This window comes from Podarcis filfolensis (genome assembly GCF_964270895.1).
Source record: "Podarcis filfolensis genome assembly, chromosome: 17".
In the NCBI taxonomy this organism is placed as follows: domain Eukaryota; kingdom Metazoa; phylum Chordata; class Lepidosauria; order Squamata; family Lacertidae; genus Podarcis; species Podarcis filfolensis.
In genome coordinates, this window is record NC_139621.1 from 40336500 (window position 1) to 40353659 (window position 17160).

The window sequence follows — 17160 nt, forward strand, 5'->3', positions numbered from 1 at the left end:
CGCCAGAAGCGGCTTAGTCCTGCTGGCCACATGACCCGGAAGCTGTACGCCGGCTCCCTCGGCCAATAAAGCAAGATGAGCGCTGCAACCCCAGAGTCGTCCGCGACTGGACCTAACGGTCAGGGGTCCCTTTACCTGTGCATGGTGGCAAGGCTAAGTAGACCCAAACTGAAAGAGTGGTTTGTGCTACATCTTTGCTGTAGCTGTTTCTTACCTACATGGAATTATTTACCTATACTGGTATAATGAACACTGGTTTGAGTGCATAATTGCACCTACCATATGGTGGTGAGCACTGCAAAATCATACTGCGCTGCCTCCATTGCATCAAGTACCCATATGGCCACTGCTGAACCTGGAGTATCTATCCCAAGTCCCACTTTGACATGTTTGGGCAGCACTTTCGAGGATGAAGACACTTGTCTTTGGAATGATCTTAATGCAACGGTTGTGGCATCTTATGCCTAGCATTGTTTTGTGGACTCTGTTGCTCTTAGAGAGAGGCATCAGTGCACCCATTTCTTGAAGAAGTCAAACCTGGACCCAATGGTGACTGACAAGTTGCAAATGCCCCATTATTAGTCAAGAGGGTAACGGCAGAGCAACTGGAGGTAATCGTGGATGCTGATTATATAGGCACATTTCAGTGTGGGTCCAAGCCTGGTTTCTGGAATTGGCCTTACTCAGACTGATCAAGGCCTGGGAAGAGTGACACTGAGTACAGTCATACCTTAGTTCTCGAATGCTTTGGTGCACATACATTTTGGCTCCCAAATGCCGCAACCCTGGAAGTGAGAGTTCAGGTTTGTGAATGTCTTTTGGAAGCTGAGCGTCCCAACGCTGCTTCCAATTGAGTGCAGGAAGCTCCTGCAGCCAACTGGAAGCCACACCTTGGTTTTCGAACGTTTTCAGAAGTCGAATGGAATTCTGGAACCAATTACATTTGAGAATCAAGGTATGACTGTATAAGTAATTTTCTGCAGCTTTTGATGCCAGTTTTAAGGAGATTGCTAGGTACCAGGAACACACTTTTATTGTGTTTCTGTTCCTACGTCAGCAACTAATCCCAGAGAGTAGTGTTAGGAAAGTGTTCCAAGGACCCTTGCCAATTTTCCTGGGGGTTCCACACACCACCATTTTATCCCCAAAATTGTTAATACTTCCTTGAAGCCATTGGGGTATCACACCCATGTAAGTGGCTATAGGATTGAAGTCCTGAATTGTATCTCCTTTTAGTGCTATCCTCTGTGTTGGATTTCGAGTGCATGATCCTCAGGGCAAAGACTTGTCTATTCATGCATACCCAGACTTTCTGACCTCCGAACTTCCCTGTGTTTATCAAAGACTTTTGAATTGGGCACCCTGTCAACTTCGATGTATGAATTTTGTGTTCTGAGCACTTGTTCTGCACTGGAGCAGAATCACATATGCCAGTTATATCCTGAAATAATGAAGATACCAGATATTATGAAGTTTAGAATCAAAGGTTTTAGGGTGATATCAACAGAACAGAAAACCAGAATTATTACAGATATTAGCATCCCAAAACATTCACGGCTGGTAGATGATATGAGAGCAAGCGGTAGCGTCTACATTCCATTACTGCTGTTCCAAAGCGTTAGGTCACATACCATTAAGATATCTGTGCTACCACCGTGTGTGTGTGTGTGTGTGTGTGTGTGTGTGTGTGTGTAGAGAGAGAGAGAGAGAGATTCCTACGTATGATATTAGTCACTCAAGGTGAATTCAGTACCTTGCTTCAACAAGCCTATTGACCAATACAGAAGGTGCAATGAATATTTTAATACATACAGTAACTGAATGGAATTGGATACTGTATTTAGCTTTCTTTGAAACTGAATAGTTACTGGATACTACCAAAATATGAAATCTTCATAGGATTACCACAAAATAATTTTATTTTCTGGAAGCTCGGAAGCAACCCTTGACTAATGAATATGCCTTCCCTCAAGCCCCTCCTCGTCCTCTATAATTAAAAGACAACAATACATCTCGTGCCTTCTGAAGTATTGTCCTTCCTCTTGACTATGGTTTGGCAGAGACACTCTGAGCGGCCTCCTCTCTCCAGCGAGCTTTTTTCTCCAGATTCTGGCTCGTCAGGGATTCGTGCCTCTCCACAGCCTGCAGCAAAGAAGAGACCACAGAAGCATGCAAGGAAAGTAACCATGTGACTATACATTATTTTGGCTTCAGGTGTGATTCCTGGAATGTAACCCTTATGGGTTGCGGGTTTGCTGTATGAAGAACTGAAAGGCTTTTTAGACTCCAGGACTTGTGACATGACCACTCAATGGAAGACTCTGCACGACTTGAAGGACTACAAGACTTGAACCCAGACTGTTTGGTTCTATGTCAGACAGGTTAATTTCCTTATTTCAGGAAACAAGTAATGCTAACAGGACGAAGAGCCCCCATATATATCCTCTCCTGCTCACCTTAAGAGCCTAACAGATAATAGCAGAGCTTTCGAGAAAAAGAGTAACTAAGCATCAAGAAATGAAGATGCCAAACATGATGCTATAATCCTGTCTGCCAGTGGGGGGCCATTTCAAGCCCTCTCCATATTGCAGTTTCCAGCTAGCAGTATACTTTTTATGAAAACTATAAGCAATCTCCCACAGAGCCATTGACATAAACTGTTGATAATGCACTGAATTCCACATTTGGGGAAATTCCCATTCTCGTGCCCATCCTGCCCTGACTTTGATTCTAATTCCCTCTTTCTTCCTCTCTCCCTCCCCCCATCTCTTAGATAAACTATAGTTTATCCTTCCATTTACTTTATTAAGAATACAACCACCCACATTTTCCCTGCTGCAGTATTCCCACCATTTAATTGCTTTTCCTGAGAGATTAGGCTGGTCCTTTAGCTCTTTCCCCCCGCGCTGTTGCCAACCTCTTAGCTCTTTTGTACTCACCCGCTTCCCCAGAATGACCATCAATACGCAGCCCATGATTGTCAAGGCAATCATTACGTAGCTGATCTTCACACGCATCTTGTTCCTCGCCGCATCAACCATCTCAAACCTTTAAAGAATGAATTATCCTAAATTAATTATCATGGATTAGCATTGTCAAGCCGTAGCTGCTTCCACTGCCTTGACCATCTTTGTTAATGGGGGGAAATCAAAGGAAGAATCTAGTTAAAGGCTGCTAAGCCATAAGGCAAAACCCATTATTGTACCATTCTGTGGACTACATAACCCCTAGAGCAGGGGCTGGCAAGGTTTATCTTGCCTGGGCTGGTTCACTCCCACGGAGATGGGCTGGATCGTGTCTGCACAGACGCGACCTTTGGTGCCTGCACATGCACAAACATGATTTCTGGCATCGCGGAAGCGAGTCCCCGCTCCACGCTGCACCGGTTTAGCACAGTGCGAGGGGGGCTCACCAAGCAGGCGGCTTGGCTCGGGGGCCGTTAATTTTTTTGTAAAAAATACTTATTAGATTTTCAAAAGCAAAAACAAATAAAAACATAAGTCAAATTTCCAAAAACAAAGTCAAATAAAACATAAACTCTTGCATAAACTCTTGCATCCAGCATCTTAGTGTTTTCTTATTTACCCTGCGCTTTGTCGCGCTCGGACTTCCTTCCTTCCTTGCTTCGGCTTTCACAAATTAACATCCACTCTTACAGATTCTTATTTACATTCCATCCACATCACAAGATTTAAGTTAACCCTGCTACAGTTTTTAAACTTCTACAGTTATTCCGTATATACACAACAAATTTACTCCACTCCTCTTCAAACTTCGTTACTTTTTAGTATCTAATCTTATCATTTTCGCCAACTCAGCATATTCAAACAGCTCGGGGGCCGTTTAAACGACCCCTGAGGGCCGCCAATGGCCCATGGGCCGCAGGTTGCCGACCCCTGCCCTAGAGCTTGGGTTAAAAGTGTCCAGATTTTTTTCTTATTCAGGCAGAACTGCTGGCTTGGCCCAGTCCTGCTTGGCTGCTTTTGAAGTCCTTAGACCAGGAGAGCAGAATTGGGAGGCATGCAGAGGTAGGACCTAGAACGAGGTAGGGCACAACTCTGACATTCAAAAGGACCAACAGGTCCCTTCTCTTCTGAGGGAGGGCGAAAAACTAGCAGACACTACGAGGAGGAGGAGCCAAGTGCTTCGGAGCTTAATCTTCACACAGATGCTGCAAAGCAAGGTAAAGAGAAGGGGAAAGGAATACTTGCATGATGCAGACCACTCCTAAAATCAACCCTTGAATGGACCTGACCAGGCAGAGAGAAAGACAGTGTGGGACGTCTGAAGAAAAGAGATCTTCTGACAGTGAAGAAATGTCAGTATGGTCCCCTCCTGATGGTTGTGTCTCTCTTCCATGGCTTCTTCGGTATTAAAGACAGTGTCGTCACTCGGCAGCCATAATAGAAAGGCCAACACAACCCGATTCCCTGTGCGCAAGGATATCCCCATATGATCTACCAACAACTAATGACACAGAGGAGCTTGAGAAGGTCTGAGTGAAGGGGCAAATGGAAAATGCCATGCAATGTAAGCAAGTGTAAAGTGATTTATACTGGGGCGAAACAGCAGCAGCAGCCCTCAACTTCACCAGCGGGATCTATCTGATAGGATCTAAGCTGGCAGTCACTACAAAAGGGTTCTTGGGTCACTGCAGATAACCCAATTTGTGGCAGCTGTGAGGAAGGCAAATTCCATGCTAGGAGTCATGAGAAAAGGAGCTGAAAATAAAACAGCCAGTACCATTGTACAGATCTATGGTGTGACTGAACTGTCTACATTTCTGGTCTCCTCACCCCACAAAAGGATATTGCAAAGCTGGAAAAGGTTGAGAAGATGGCAATCAAAATGACCAAGGGGATGAAAGAACTCCCCCTATGAGCAAAGGTTACAACATTTGGGGCTTTTTAGTTTGGGGAAGAAAGTAAAGGGGAACACCACAAAGCTATGTAAAATGAGGCACAGAAAAAAGAAAGTGGGTACAGAGATACTTTTCTCTCTAGAACCCAGGGTTATAGACTCTTACCTGGGTTCTAGAGAGAAGGGTCATCCAGGGTTCTAGAGCCCGGGGTCATCCAATGAAGCTGGACGGTGAAATATTTTGGCCAAACTTCTTCACACAGCACATAGTTAAAGTGTGGAACTTGCTACCACAATTAAGTCAAAGCTGGAAAGAACCTATGAGAGGAAACATTTCTAATGTTGCCTTTCCAAGCCAGCATGTAGTCATCGCCTCTGTCAACAGTGTGAAAAAATGTTCAATAAGATAATAAGCAAACAGCTGACAAAATCTCAGAATATTTGGGTTGGTGCTTCAGCACCCTCACTATAAACCTAACAGGGTTCCCACAAAATCTGCTTTGCAGCTTTTTAAGCACGCAACACTAAAAGCCCATCTGCAAAATAATTCTTGGTCCAGAACTGTATCAAGGAAGAGCTAACACAAAAGCCTGGGAAGCTCTGTGAAATCTATTCTGCCCGAATCTGTCGTTGTGCCTGTTTCTACAATTTCATTAACAGTTTGCCGTTTGAGTAGTTAATTGGTGGAATCAGTAACATGCATGACAGAGTCAGTAACTTCTGGGAACAGAACTGATAATGTAATCGCAGTTCAAAGTCAGTTGCTTCTGGCAGCTGCTGCCGATTGCTTTGCTCTTCGACACAGCTGAAAACAAGCAGCAAGCTTTGAGTGTCTGGATCCCTTGATCAGCCTTGCAGAGGCCCTATGCTACTATTTTTCACACTGGGTGACTACTACTACAAAGAACATATGATAGGAAGCTACAAAAGCACTCTGCCTGGTACGCAGGCTGAGACCCTTCCTGCCCACAGACTGCCTCGCCAGAGTGGTGCATGCTCTGGTTATCTCCCGCTTGGACTACTGCAATGCGCTCTATGTGGGGCTACCTTTGAAGGTGACCTGGAAACTACAATTCATCCAGAATGCGGCAGCTAGACTGGTGACTGGGGGCGGCCGCCGAGACCATATAACACCGGTCCTGAAAGACCTACATTGGCTCCCAGTACGTTTCCGAGCACAATTCAAAGTGTTGGTGCTGACCTTTAAAGCCCTAAACGGCCTCGGTCCAGTATACCTGAAGGAGCATCTCCACCCCCATCGTTCAGCCTGGACACTGAGGTCCAGCTCCAAGGACTTTCTGGTGGTTCCCTCGCTGCAAGAAGCCAAGTTACAGGGAACCAGGCAGAGAGCCTTCTCGATAGTGGCGCCCGCCCTGTGGAACGCCCTCCCACCAGATGTCAAAGAGAAAAATAACTAACAAACTTTTAGAAGACATCTAAAGGCAGCCCTGTTTAGGGAAGCTTTTAATGTTTAATAGGTTATTGTATTTTAGTGTTTTGTTGGAAGTGGCTGGGGGACCCAGCCAGATGCGCGGGGTATAAATAATAAATATTATTATTATTATTATTATTATTATTATTATTATTAATATTAGCAAGCCCAATAATATTCTTTGTTGATAGGATTTCCTTGAGACACGTCAAATAGCACACAGACCAAATCAGCACAGGAAGGTGAGGCTCTCTGGAATGCTTCACTGCTCCATGTAAAACTAACACAGTCTTCATAAGGCTGGAAAAGGCTTTGATACAGGTCAGATGAACACCAATTTTATCCAGCCTGTATCTACTGAAAGCTCAGAACCCCAAGATGGACAGTGTTCAAGGGGCTCAGGCCTAAAAACCAGCCTACACCTTATGCTCATCGCATGACGCACAGTGAAAAAACAGGCCGCCTCTGTTCATCTCTGCGTAACAAACTGGTTTTCTAGACATTGGCAGAGGGAAAGACAAAGAAATGAGCAGAGGTAGACAGCACACAAGTTGATCCTTCTTTGCCTGCCTGTCTCCAAGGAGAATTTCAGAACCCTCAGTCAGAGCATAGCTTGCACATGACTACTTGTGATGGGATTAAAATGTAGCCAAGCCACATTACACCTCCTAATCCACATACCCGCGATCACTCATCTTTTATAAAATATTCTGGATTCTCTGAATATTACCAAAAATTACAACCAGAATTATGCAAATGGCAGTTTTAGCCTTGTTTGCGCTTAATGCTAAGCCGTGGCTTGCTTTCCCAGAGTATGGCTTGTTTGAACATCCACACCCAACCCAAACTAACCAAGGCCTGTTTTCTAGCAACAAACCATAATGCGGAGCCAATATTTGTTGTTAACTTACAAGATCCACTGTTTAGTGTTATGTTCAAACCAAAGTGTCTTGCTTCGCCACAGTCTGTATAGTTCCCCTATGCTTCAGCAAGCTACAGATGTGCGAGGCAAGAGTAGTTGGAAAACAAGCTGAAGACACAAGCTGCGACTTGCTTTCCTGCCTATGAGACAACCTATGGTTTGTCAAACAAGACGTGCTTAAAGCAAGCCATGACTTATTGTGTTGTGTGTGAACGCAGCCAATAAAATTTGAACATCTTGCTGTAACAGCTATCTGCATTTTTCTGATTAAAAAAAATGGGAGGTGGAGAGAAAAGAGTATTATCTTTATTCCTTCGCGAAGGGCATATCCCAGCTTTAGCATGAAATAATTACTGGAGTCAAATATGGAGAGAGTCATTTTAGCTACACTGGAAGTACAGTTTGAAGTGGGTTTTTTAATGCTTGGTTTGTGAAACTCAGACTTACGACACTGTTTCTGGTATATCCTCTTCTTTCTTGAAACGGCCCGTCCATAGCAGCAACTTCTTGTCCCAGTCACTGGGCTTGTGTCCTGGAACTTTGAAAGAGGCTGTAGAAAACATGGAAGAGAAAACACAGCGCTTGAGAACCAAACACCTTATCCAAAAGGTGGAATCGAGATAGCGATCTCTTGCAGCACAGCCAATGACTTGAGGTGTGGGGAGCCTCTGGCCCCCTTAGGCCTTCATCTGTCACTGTCGGACTCTCCTCAGCGTCCCTGCTCCACCAATCAGGATGGCAAAGCAGAGCTCTCTGTCATTGCTTCACCAGCCTGATCAGCTCTGTACTGAGTTTCCGAGCACAATTCAAAGTGTTGGTTCTGACCTTGAAAGCCCTAAACGGCCTCGGTCCTGTATACCTGAAGGAGCGTCTCCACCCCCATCGTTCTGCCCGGACGCTGAGATCCAGCGCCGAGGGCCTTCTGGCGGTTCCCTCATTGCGAGAAGTGAGGTTACAGGGAACCAGACAGAGGGCCTTCTCGGTAGTGGCACCCAGTAGTGGCACCCGCCCAGATGTGAAGGAAATAAGCAGCTATCTTCTTTTTAGAAGACATCTGAAGGCAGCCCTGTTTAGGGAAGTTTTTAATATTTAATGCTGTATTGTTTTTAACACTTGATTGGAAGCCGGCCAGAGTGGCTGGGGAAACACAGCCAGATGGGCAGGATATAAATAATAAATTATTATTATTATTATTATTATTATTATTATTATTATTATTACTGGCTGAAGAGGAAGTGGATTCACTTTCTCAGTGACCAATACAGAAGGCAATCCGGCTAGCTTCAGCCTAGTTTGCTTATCTTGTCCCTGACCTTTCCTGTTGGGAAGGGAGGAGCAGAGGAACTTGGTTTCATTAGGAGCTGCCACCTCTAGGTACCTGAAACTCTCCCCTTTTATCCACTGCTCAGCTATTCCTGATCATCTTAGCAGTGGCAGAGGAGAGTTACGGGCTGGGATTACACAATCTCTCCCCACTCTGCTGATCGGGAAACAAGCCAGCGGCGTAGTAAGTACTGGGACTCTAGATCATCCTCTTCTCAGCTGTGTGCAGGAGTGAGAGAAGGATGGGCCTGCCTCCTCTGCAAGGAGGGGGTGTCATGTATGTACATGTCTGCAAGAGCGTAGGCTAGCTCTACTTATTGCTAGTTCTGATCCTACCAACTGTGGTTTTGAGCCCTATGGGGTTTTTTCTGCATTTAGATAAAACACTTTGCACACTGAGCCACTTCTGAATGATTAAAGAATTAGAGTCTTGACCGTGGGGGTTTAGGAGCTTAAAATGCCAGTAGCAAGCTATCTGCGTTTCAGACTGCTGATAAGAAGGTGAAAATTCTTCAGCTCATACCAACCAGTACATTTGAAGACAACAATCATGTCCCATTCCCTATTCATCCGTGTATATCTACCAAAAAAAAGTGTGCGGTGGGGGGACAGCTGGTCCCAAATGCTAAACAGTCGGAAAGGCAAAGGTGCAACCGGAGATTAAAGGATTTAATGCTTCTAGACAGTAACAAATTCAGAAAATATGGGCTGAGGTATCTTCAAGCTATCCGCCTTCCTACACAAAAACACCTTCATTTACTAATGATCAACCACTTCCAAGTCCTTAGTCCAGGCACCCCCAAACTCGGCCCTCCAGATGTTTTGGGACTACAACTCCCATCATCCCTAGCTAACTGGACCAGTGGTCAGGGATGATGGGAATTGTAGTCCCGAAACATCTGGAGGGCCGAGTCTGGGGGTGCCTGCCTTAGTGGCTGCCCGTCAACTCAGAAGTAGGGCTTACTCCCAGGTAAATTAGGTTAGGATTGCAGCCTTAGTCACCCAAACCCTTTAGACAGACAAGGCCTGATTTCAGCAAGTCTCACATATGGACTTTGGCTTGCAAAATATGGTAGCATGCATAGTTAAGCAAACATAGCCATAGAAAGGAAGGTTAGTCAAAAGTTTATATGGAAAGGAAATCAAACAGCAAGTCACCACGTGAAGGTAAAGCTAGCACACACATTGCATACAATGTACATGGAACTACTTCCTCATTTTTAAATTGCACAAATTTAACGAAGAAAATAAATCCTCAGTACAGAGAATGCATGGGGTTCATTCACTGTCCTAATTTCCAGTCAACAACTACTTCCCATTGCACTATACCTTTTCCTTCAGTGTTAATGGGCTACATGCACACTTGTGGATATGCCCCCATTCTTTCAGATACTGGAAAAAGAAATCTGATTTGGGGCATGCATATAGAACAATTTAAAAAACTACTGGGGGTGGGCCATGTTCCCCAATCAGTACCAGAGGCAGTCACATGCAAATACACATGTTGGATTTCCAGGCATGCTGCTGGAACATATACCGTATTTTTCGCTCTATAAGATGCACCAGACCGCAAGACGCACCTAGTTTTTGGAGGAGGAAAACAAGAAAAAAAAATATTCTGAATCTCAGAAGCCAGAACAGCAAAAGGGATCGCTGCACAGTGAAAGCAGCAATCCCTCTTGCTGTTCTGGCTTCTGGGATAGCTGTGCAGCCTGCATTTGCTCCATAAGATGCACACACATTTCCCCTTACTTTTTAGTGAGTCTTATAGAGCAAAAAATAAGGTAGTTATATGCCCAGCTCTTTCCGGCATGACTGAACATGGCAGAAAAGAAAGAAATGAATTTGTACATAGTAGTCAATGACGGGTCATCAGAAAGCAGTTATTTACACAAAGGGTAAGACTACTACCCTACACACAAATACTTGGGGAGCAGATTCCATGAAACACCATATTACCAATCAAGTGCGAAGATAATTCTGGTTTACCTGAAGCCTGGGGTTTTGGCTTCTGCACATTCTCTGCTTGGGTTTTGCTGCACATCCTCCTGTTCACGAACCGGCATGGTCCTCCACTTGCACGCAGAGCAGAAGGAAGACGTTTGTCCAAAATCCTAACAACTACGCCTGGGAGGAGGAGGGGGGGGAAGAAAGGTGACACGTTAGAAAAAGTTGCAGCATAAAGAGAGAAACGTAACCCGATGCAGAAGACCCTACTCTCGGCTTCAGGTCCTTGAGCAAAACAGTGAATTTAAGAGGGAAAGCGCCACTGAACTCTGCAAGATGTGCTGGTAGAAGTACGACAGCGCCGGATTCGAGATGGTGCAGGCAGTTCTCCCGCACCAGGCGCCAAGCTGAGGGGGCACAAAGTAGTAGGAAGAACAATGACCTATTTTTTTTGGGGGGGTGCCAAATTTTGTGCTCACCCAGGACGACCTGTTACCCAAAGCCTGCCCTTGAGTATCCTCTGACTGCATTTACTTTTGTTTCTTTTTGGAAAATTTAATAAGAGCAACAGCAACAAAATCCTGCGGGGGAGAAAGCTCATCAGAAGGTACCCTGATAGGTTCCATAAGGTCACAACTGGAAAAGATACGGTTTTGGGTACTCAAACCTATTCAGTAGCCATCTCACACTTAAGTCATAACCAAAGTATCTAGTGGGTTGTTCAAAACACTAAGACAAGAAAGCAAAAAAAGCCGCACGTTTTTCAAGTGTCAAAAATTAGCCACAGACTAGGTTTTCCCAGCTAGTTAAGAGTTGGTCAGGCGCTCTTAAAACATTTTTAGTGATGAACTATTTGGCCTGCCATAAGTCAAACACAAATCAATATTTAGGTAAAGGTAAAGGGACCCCTGACCATTCGGTCCAGTCGTGGCTGACTCTGGGGTTGCAGCACTCATCTCGCTTTATTGGCCGAGGGAGCCGGCGTACAACTTCCGGGTCATGTGGCAAGGATTAATAAGCTGCTTCTGGCAAACCAGAGCAGCGCACGGAAACGCCGTTTACCTTCCCGCTGGAGCGGTACCTATTTATCTACTTGCACTTTGACATGCTTTTGAACTGCTAGGTTGGCAGGAGCTGGGACTGAGCAACGGGAGCTCATCCGGTCATGGGGATTCGAACCGCCGACCTTCTGATCAGCAAGTCCTAGGCTCAGTGGTTTAGACCACAGTTCCACCCATGTCTCACCCTGAACGTTACCATGGTTAATAGTATTGAAAGCTACTTAGAAGCTGCGTAAAGGTAAAGGGACCCCTGACCATTAGGTCCAGTCGCGGCTGACTCTGGGGTTGTGGCGCTCATCTCACTTTATTGGCCGAGGGAGCCGGCGTACAGCTTCCAGGTCATGTGGCCAGCAGGACTAAGCCGCTTCTGGCGAACCAGAGCAGCGCATGGAAACGCCGTTTACCTTCCCACCAGAGTGGTACCTATTTATCTACTTGCACTTTGACGTGCTTTCAAACTGCTAGGTTGGCAGGAGCAGAGACCAAGCAACGGAAGCTCACCCCGCCGCGGGGATTCGAACCACCGACCTTCTGATCAGCAAGTCCTGGGCTCTGTGGTTTAACCCACAGCGCCACCCGCGTCCCTATTGGACTGTAATAGAAAGCTAATAAAAATTATTATCAAAAAAATAGAAAGCACAGGTCCGAGTGTTTCCCCCTTGCCCTGCTCCTTTCCTAGGGGAAACCCAATAATAAGGTAAAGGACCCTTAACCATTAGGTCCAGTTGTGACCGACTCTGGGGTTGCGGCGCTCATCTCGCTTTATTGGCCAAGAGAGCCGGCGCACAGCTTCCGGGTCATGTGGCCAGCATGACTAAGCTGCTTCTGGCGAACCAGAGCAATGCACGGAAACGCCGTTTACCTTCCCACCGGAGTGGTACCTATTTATCTACTTGCACTTAGTGATTTTGAACTGCTAGGTGGGCAGGAGCAGGGACCGAGCAACGGGAGCTCACCCCGTCACGGGGATTCAAACCGCCGACCTTCTGATCGTTAAGTCCTAGGCTCTGTGCTTTAACCCACAGCGCCACCTGCGTCCCTAATCAATATTTACCAATACATCATTAATGTATTAATGAATATTTACCAATACATCATTAATGTATTTATGAATATTTACCAATACATTCTTACTCCTCTCACACACTGGAGTATAAACAAAAAAAATTTTTTTCCTTCCAGTAGCACCTTAAAGACCAACTAAGTTAGTTCTTGGTATGAGCTTTCGTGTGCATGCACAATTCTTCAGATACCTCATACCAAGAACTAACTTAGTTGGTCTTTAAGGTGCTACTGGAAGGAGAAAAAAAAATTGTTTTGACTATGGCAGACCAACACGGCTACCTATCTGTAACTGGAACACTGGAGTATGTTATGCCCAGAATACTTTGCATTTCTCTCCCCCTTTTCCTGCATGGAGTCTCCCCCTCTGGTCCCCACAACAACCCCGCCAGGGAGGCGAGCTGCGCCACCTGAACCCGGGTCTCCCCAGCCGGCCCTTCGCTCCGGCTTCTCCCCGCCCCGGCTCCGAGGTCGGGCAAGGGCGAAGGCGCGGAGCGGGGCCCGGACTAGGCCCGGCCCGGCAGAGGCACTCACCGGCAGCTGCAGCCATGGCCCCGCCGAAAGAGGCGCCGCCTCGCCCCGCCGCCCAACCCGGCCCAGGCCCCGGCTCCGCGCTTACGAAACGCGCCTCGGAGGGGAAGGAAGGTCAGGCGCCGAGCCGAGAAGAGGAGGAGGAGTCAGGGGCGTCGCTGGCCGCGGAGGCCGGGCTGAGGGGAGGCCGAATGGCCGGCGGGGAAGAGGCTCCGGGCTTTACTCGCGAGGAGGAGGACGCGCATCTGCCTCCTGAGAAACCTCTCTGTGGGACAAGTTAGAACTGGATGGGGAACAACGGAGTGGGAAAGGAGGACGGCAAGGCTGGACAGTGGTGCCTCGGGTTAAGAACTTAATTCGTTCCGGAGGTCCGTTCTTAACCTGAAACTGTTCTTAACCTGAAGCACCACTTTAGCTAATGGGGCCTCCCACTGTTGCCACATGATTTCTGTTCTCATCCTGAAGCAAAGTTCTTAACCTGAGGCACTATTTCTGGGTTAGTGGAGTCTGTAACCCGAAGCGTCTGTAACCTGAAGTGTATGTAACCCGAGGTATCACTGTATTGCACTTCTTAATGCATGCCAGCCTTCCTTCTGGATCGTGTTAGCGAACACCTTCTACCCGAATACAGTGGTACCTCGGGTTACGTACTTAATTCCTTCCGGAGGCCCGTTCTTAACCTGAAACTGTTCTTAACCTGAAGCACCACTTTAGCTAATGGGGCCTCCCGCTGCTGCCGCTGCACAATTTCTCTTCTCATCCTGAAGCAAAGTTCTTAACCTGAAGCACTATTTCTGGGTTAGCAGAGTCTGTAACCTGAAGCGTCTGTAACCCGAGGTCCCACTGTACTTGGTTTGGTGGACTATCCCTAGTGAAATCCACGGGTCACATTAGTCTAGCTTTGCCCCCGACGCTGCGTGGAAATTGGGTTGCCTCAGAGATTGATCCAGAAGCTCAATCTGCAGGAATCCAAAGAACAATGTGGCAAACGACCCATTTTTAACTTCCCCCAAGACAGACTTTGTACGTGGTCTGAAAGTGGTGGAAAACCTCCTTCCCCATTACAGTGGTACCTCGGGTTAAGTACTTAATTCGTTCCGGAGGTCCGTTCTTAACCTGAAACTGTTCTTATCCTGAAGCACCACTTTAGCTAATGGGGCCTCCTGCTGCTGCCGCGCCGCCGGAGCACGATTTCTGTTCTGATCCTGAAGCAAAGTTCTGAACCTGAGGTAATATTTCTGGGTTAGCAGAGTATGCAACCTGAAGCGTCTGTAACCTGAGGTACCACTGTCCTCTCCTTTTCCTACTCATACTGAAATACTGCCCCTCAATGAGGCCAAACTTAAGATTCATAAAAAGTTTAGGGGTCTGCGTCCCCCCAGAATAAAAGCACTGGATAATACCCAAAATACAACACCATGTATTGCAGCAGCAAATACAGTGGTACTTCTGGTTAAGTACTTAATTCTGATTGCCGAAGAATGGATGCTTTTGAATTCTGGTGCTGGAGGAGACTCTGGAGAGTCCCATGGACTGCAAGAAGATCCAACCTCTCCATCCTTAAGGAAATCAGCCCTGAGTGCTCACTGGAAGGACAGATCCTGAAGCTGAGGCTCCAAGACTTTGGCCACCTCATGAGAGGAGAAGACTCCCTGGAAAAGACCCTGATGGTGGGAAAGATGGAGGGCACAAGGAGAAGGGGACGGCAGAGGACGAGATGGTGGGACAGTGTTCTCGAAGCGACCAACATGAGTTTGACCAAACTGCGGGAGGCAGTGGAAGACAGGAGGGCCTGGCGTGCTCCGGTCCAGGGGGTCACAAAGAGTCGGACACGACTAAACAACTAAACAAAAACATGGGGTTTTTCTTGTTGTTTAGAAGAGCATTTACCCATCTTACGAGCAGTCTAAAGTTGGTGAGAACTTGGGCCAAGGGCTGGAAGTAAAGAAGTGGAATGTCTGGGATGCCTGCTTTGGTCCTGTTTTGCTAGAAATAACCAAGAGTAGTATTTCTAGTTGTCCCTGATTTGTGAGAGAGAGAGCGGTGAGAGTTGAAAAGCAGAAAAAGACAGAATTTGGTTGGCATGGCTCTCAGGCCCAGATTCTGGCCCTGTAGCCATTCATTTTTAAGGTATTTAAGGTGCAATAAAACTCTTTGGGGTTTGGAGTTTGTTTTTTTGCTGCAACAGACTAACTCATGGTTACCCCTCTTGGAATCTAAACTTTTGAAAATGTGATATCTACCTATAGGCTGCAGTAGAGCAGGTCATTCTATTATCTCAGCATTCTGACACCGTTCAGGCGTCTGCATAGCTCAGGTTTTATTCTTGGTTAATTCAGCCTCGAATAATGCAACTGCATGTACAACAAGTTTTGTATTCTTAAGCAAGTGCCAGGTGTTCATCCCCAGAGACAGAAGACTTGAGCAAGGCAGATTGAGTTTATTATTATTTTTTTAATTTATCCAGCACCATAATTCTTGCAGCTGCTTATAGAAAAGAAACAAAATAATAAATTAATAAACAATAAAAAAATTGTGTCAGCGAACAACATCCCCACCCCCAATAGTCAGCAGCCGAGATGTCTAGTGATATCTCAGAGGGCATTCCTAGTGAGAAAACAGTAGCAGGCTCCCGTTGACAGGCCTGGATTATCTGGACTGTAGTCAACTAATTTTAGTTAGAGTAGACCCATTGAAATTAATGACCTTGACTGACTTAGGTCCATAAATGTCAATGAGCAACAGGTAACATCCTTTGTACTGTCGTGGAAGCACTACAAGGCCAGCAGTTCACTGATCCAATTCATGTTGCTGGTTTTCTCCCAGTGCTGATTTTGATTAGTTCCCACAAATCTTACAAGATCTGGACACCCCACAAATATAAAGATGATGTATACATGGTGGAACATTAAGTTTGCAGAAATATTTTTCAGTATAATCTGCAACTTTTCACCTCAACTCCTTCCCCTGTGGCAACTGTGTTGTTTCAAGGCCTTCCTGGACTCTGGTCAAAGGTCTCATACATTGTTTCTCCTCCCCTTCTACCAAATGACCTACCAAATGACCTCAGCCCAGACTGCTCTGCCTTTATTTTAGTTATTTATGCAGTTATAAAGCAACAGCTTTATACACTGGCTTTCAGGGCATAAAACCCTGTAGGCTTTTCTCCCTTTGTCCACAAGTAGAGAAAAAGATTAGCACTGCAAATATCCATTCAAATTTTTTCATCATTTTAGAGCCAGCCTAGGCTGGGAGGGAGAAAAAGCAGGTGGAGTAGGCCCCATTGAATTCAACAGGACTTGCTTCTGAGTAGACATGCCTAGGCCCATGCGGCTACCTTTGGGTGGTATTCAGCTGTCTTTTACTCAGTTTAAATTAAATTATTTAATGAACACACGCAAGTTAGGTCCATAAAATTCACGGAGTCTGTTCTGAGCACATGTTCGGGTTTATCCAGATCTCATTTTGCACTTTCCGGGCACAGGTCTGGGCTTTAAAACAAAACCTGCTCCTTGGTACTATGGGTTGGATTAAACTAAGCCTTATTCAAGTCTGTTGAAATGAATGAACCAAATGAAATTCTGTAACAGTGAATATCACCCTATGTAATGGTGGGTGAAGATGGGGTGTCACACACAAATATGCAGCGGAGCCCTGGCTTGCGAACGTGATCCGTGCGGGAGGCATGTTCGCAACCCACATCAAGAAGACCTTTCTGATTGTCAGAGCCACGGGTGGTGCCTCCTCGCTTTCTGCCATCAAGGTTGTGTCCCGTACATATGGAAATGTACATCTAGTTATTTTTCCCCTTTAATTTTTTTGGGGGCCCCCCAAGAGTGTGGGGCCCTAAGCTAGAGCTTGTTTAGCTTATAGGCAAATCCGGCATTTAAATCATAGCTGTCAACTTTCCCCCTTTTTTTAAGGGACATTCCCTTCTTCCAAATAGGATCTATGACTTCCATCCCTGCAGCCTGGCCGGGGCTGGACTAGATGCCCCTCGGGGAAACGAGCCCCACAAGCCG

General features: G+C 46.1%; 1 protein-coding gene and 1 long non-coding RNA gene across 2 annotated transcripts in view; both read right to left on the bottom strand.

Annotated features, from left to right (window-relative positions):
* Window positions 1-17160, bottom strand: part of LOC310753163 — a 61433-nt gene that overhangs the window by 1480 nt on the left and 42793 nt on the right. The window lies entirely within an intron of this gene.
* FAM162A (family with sequence similarity 162 member A) lies at window positions 1466-13344 on the bottom strand. Its single transcript, XM_083594153.1, has 5 exons — window positions 13142-13344; window positions 10527-10664; window positions 7662-7764; window positions 2940-3048; window positions 1466-2142 (listed from the first exon to the last, which is right to left on the bottom strand). The coding sequence occupies exons 1-5, from the start codon at window positions 13155-13157 to the stop codon at window positions 2047-2049; spliced, it is 462 nt and encodes a 153-aa protein (XP_083450279.1). The 5' UTR covers window positions 13158-13344; the 3' UTR covers window positions 1466-2046.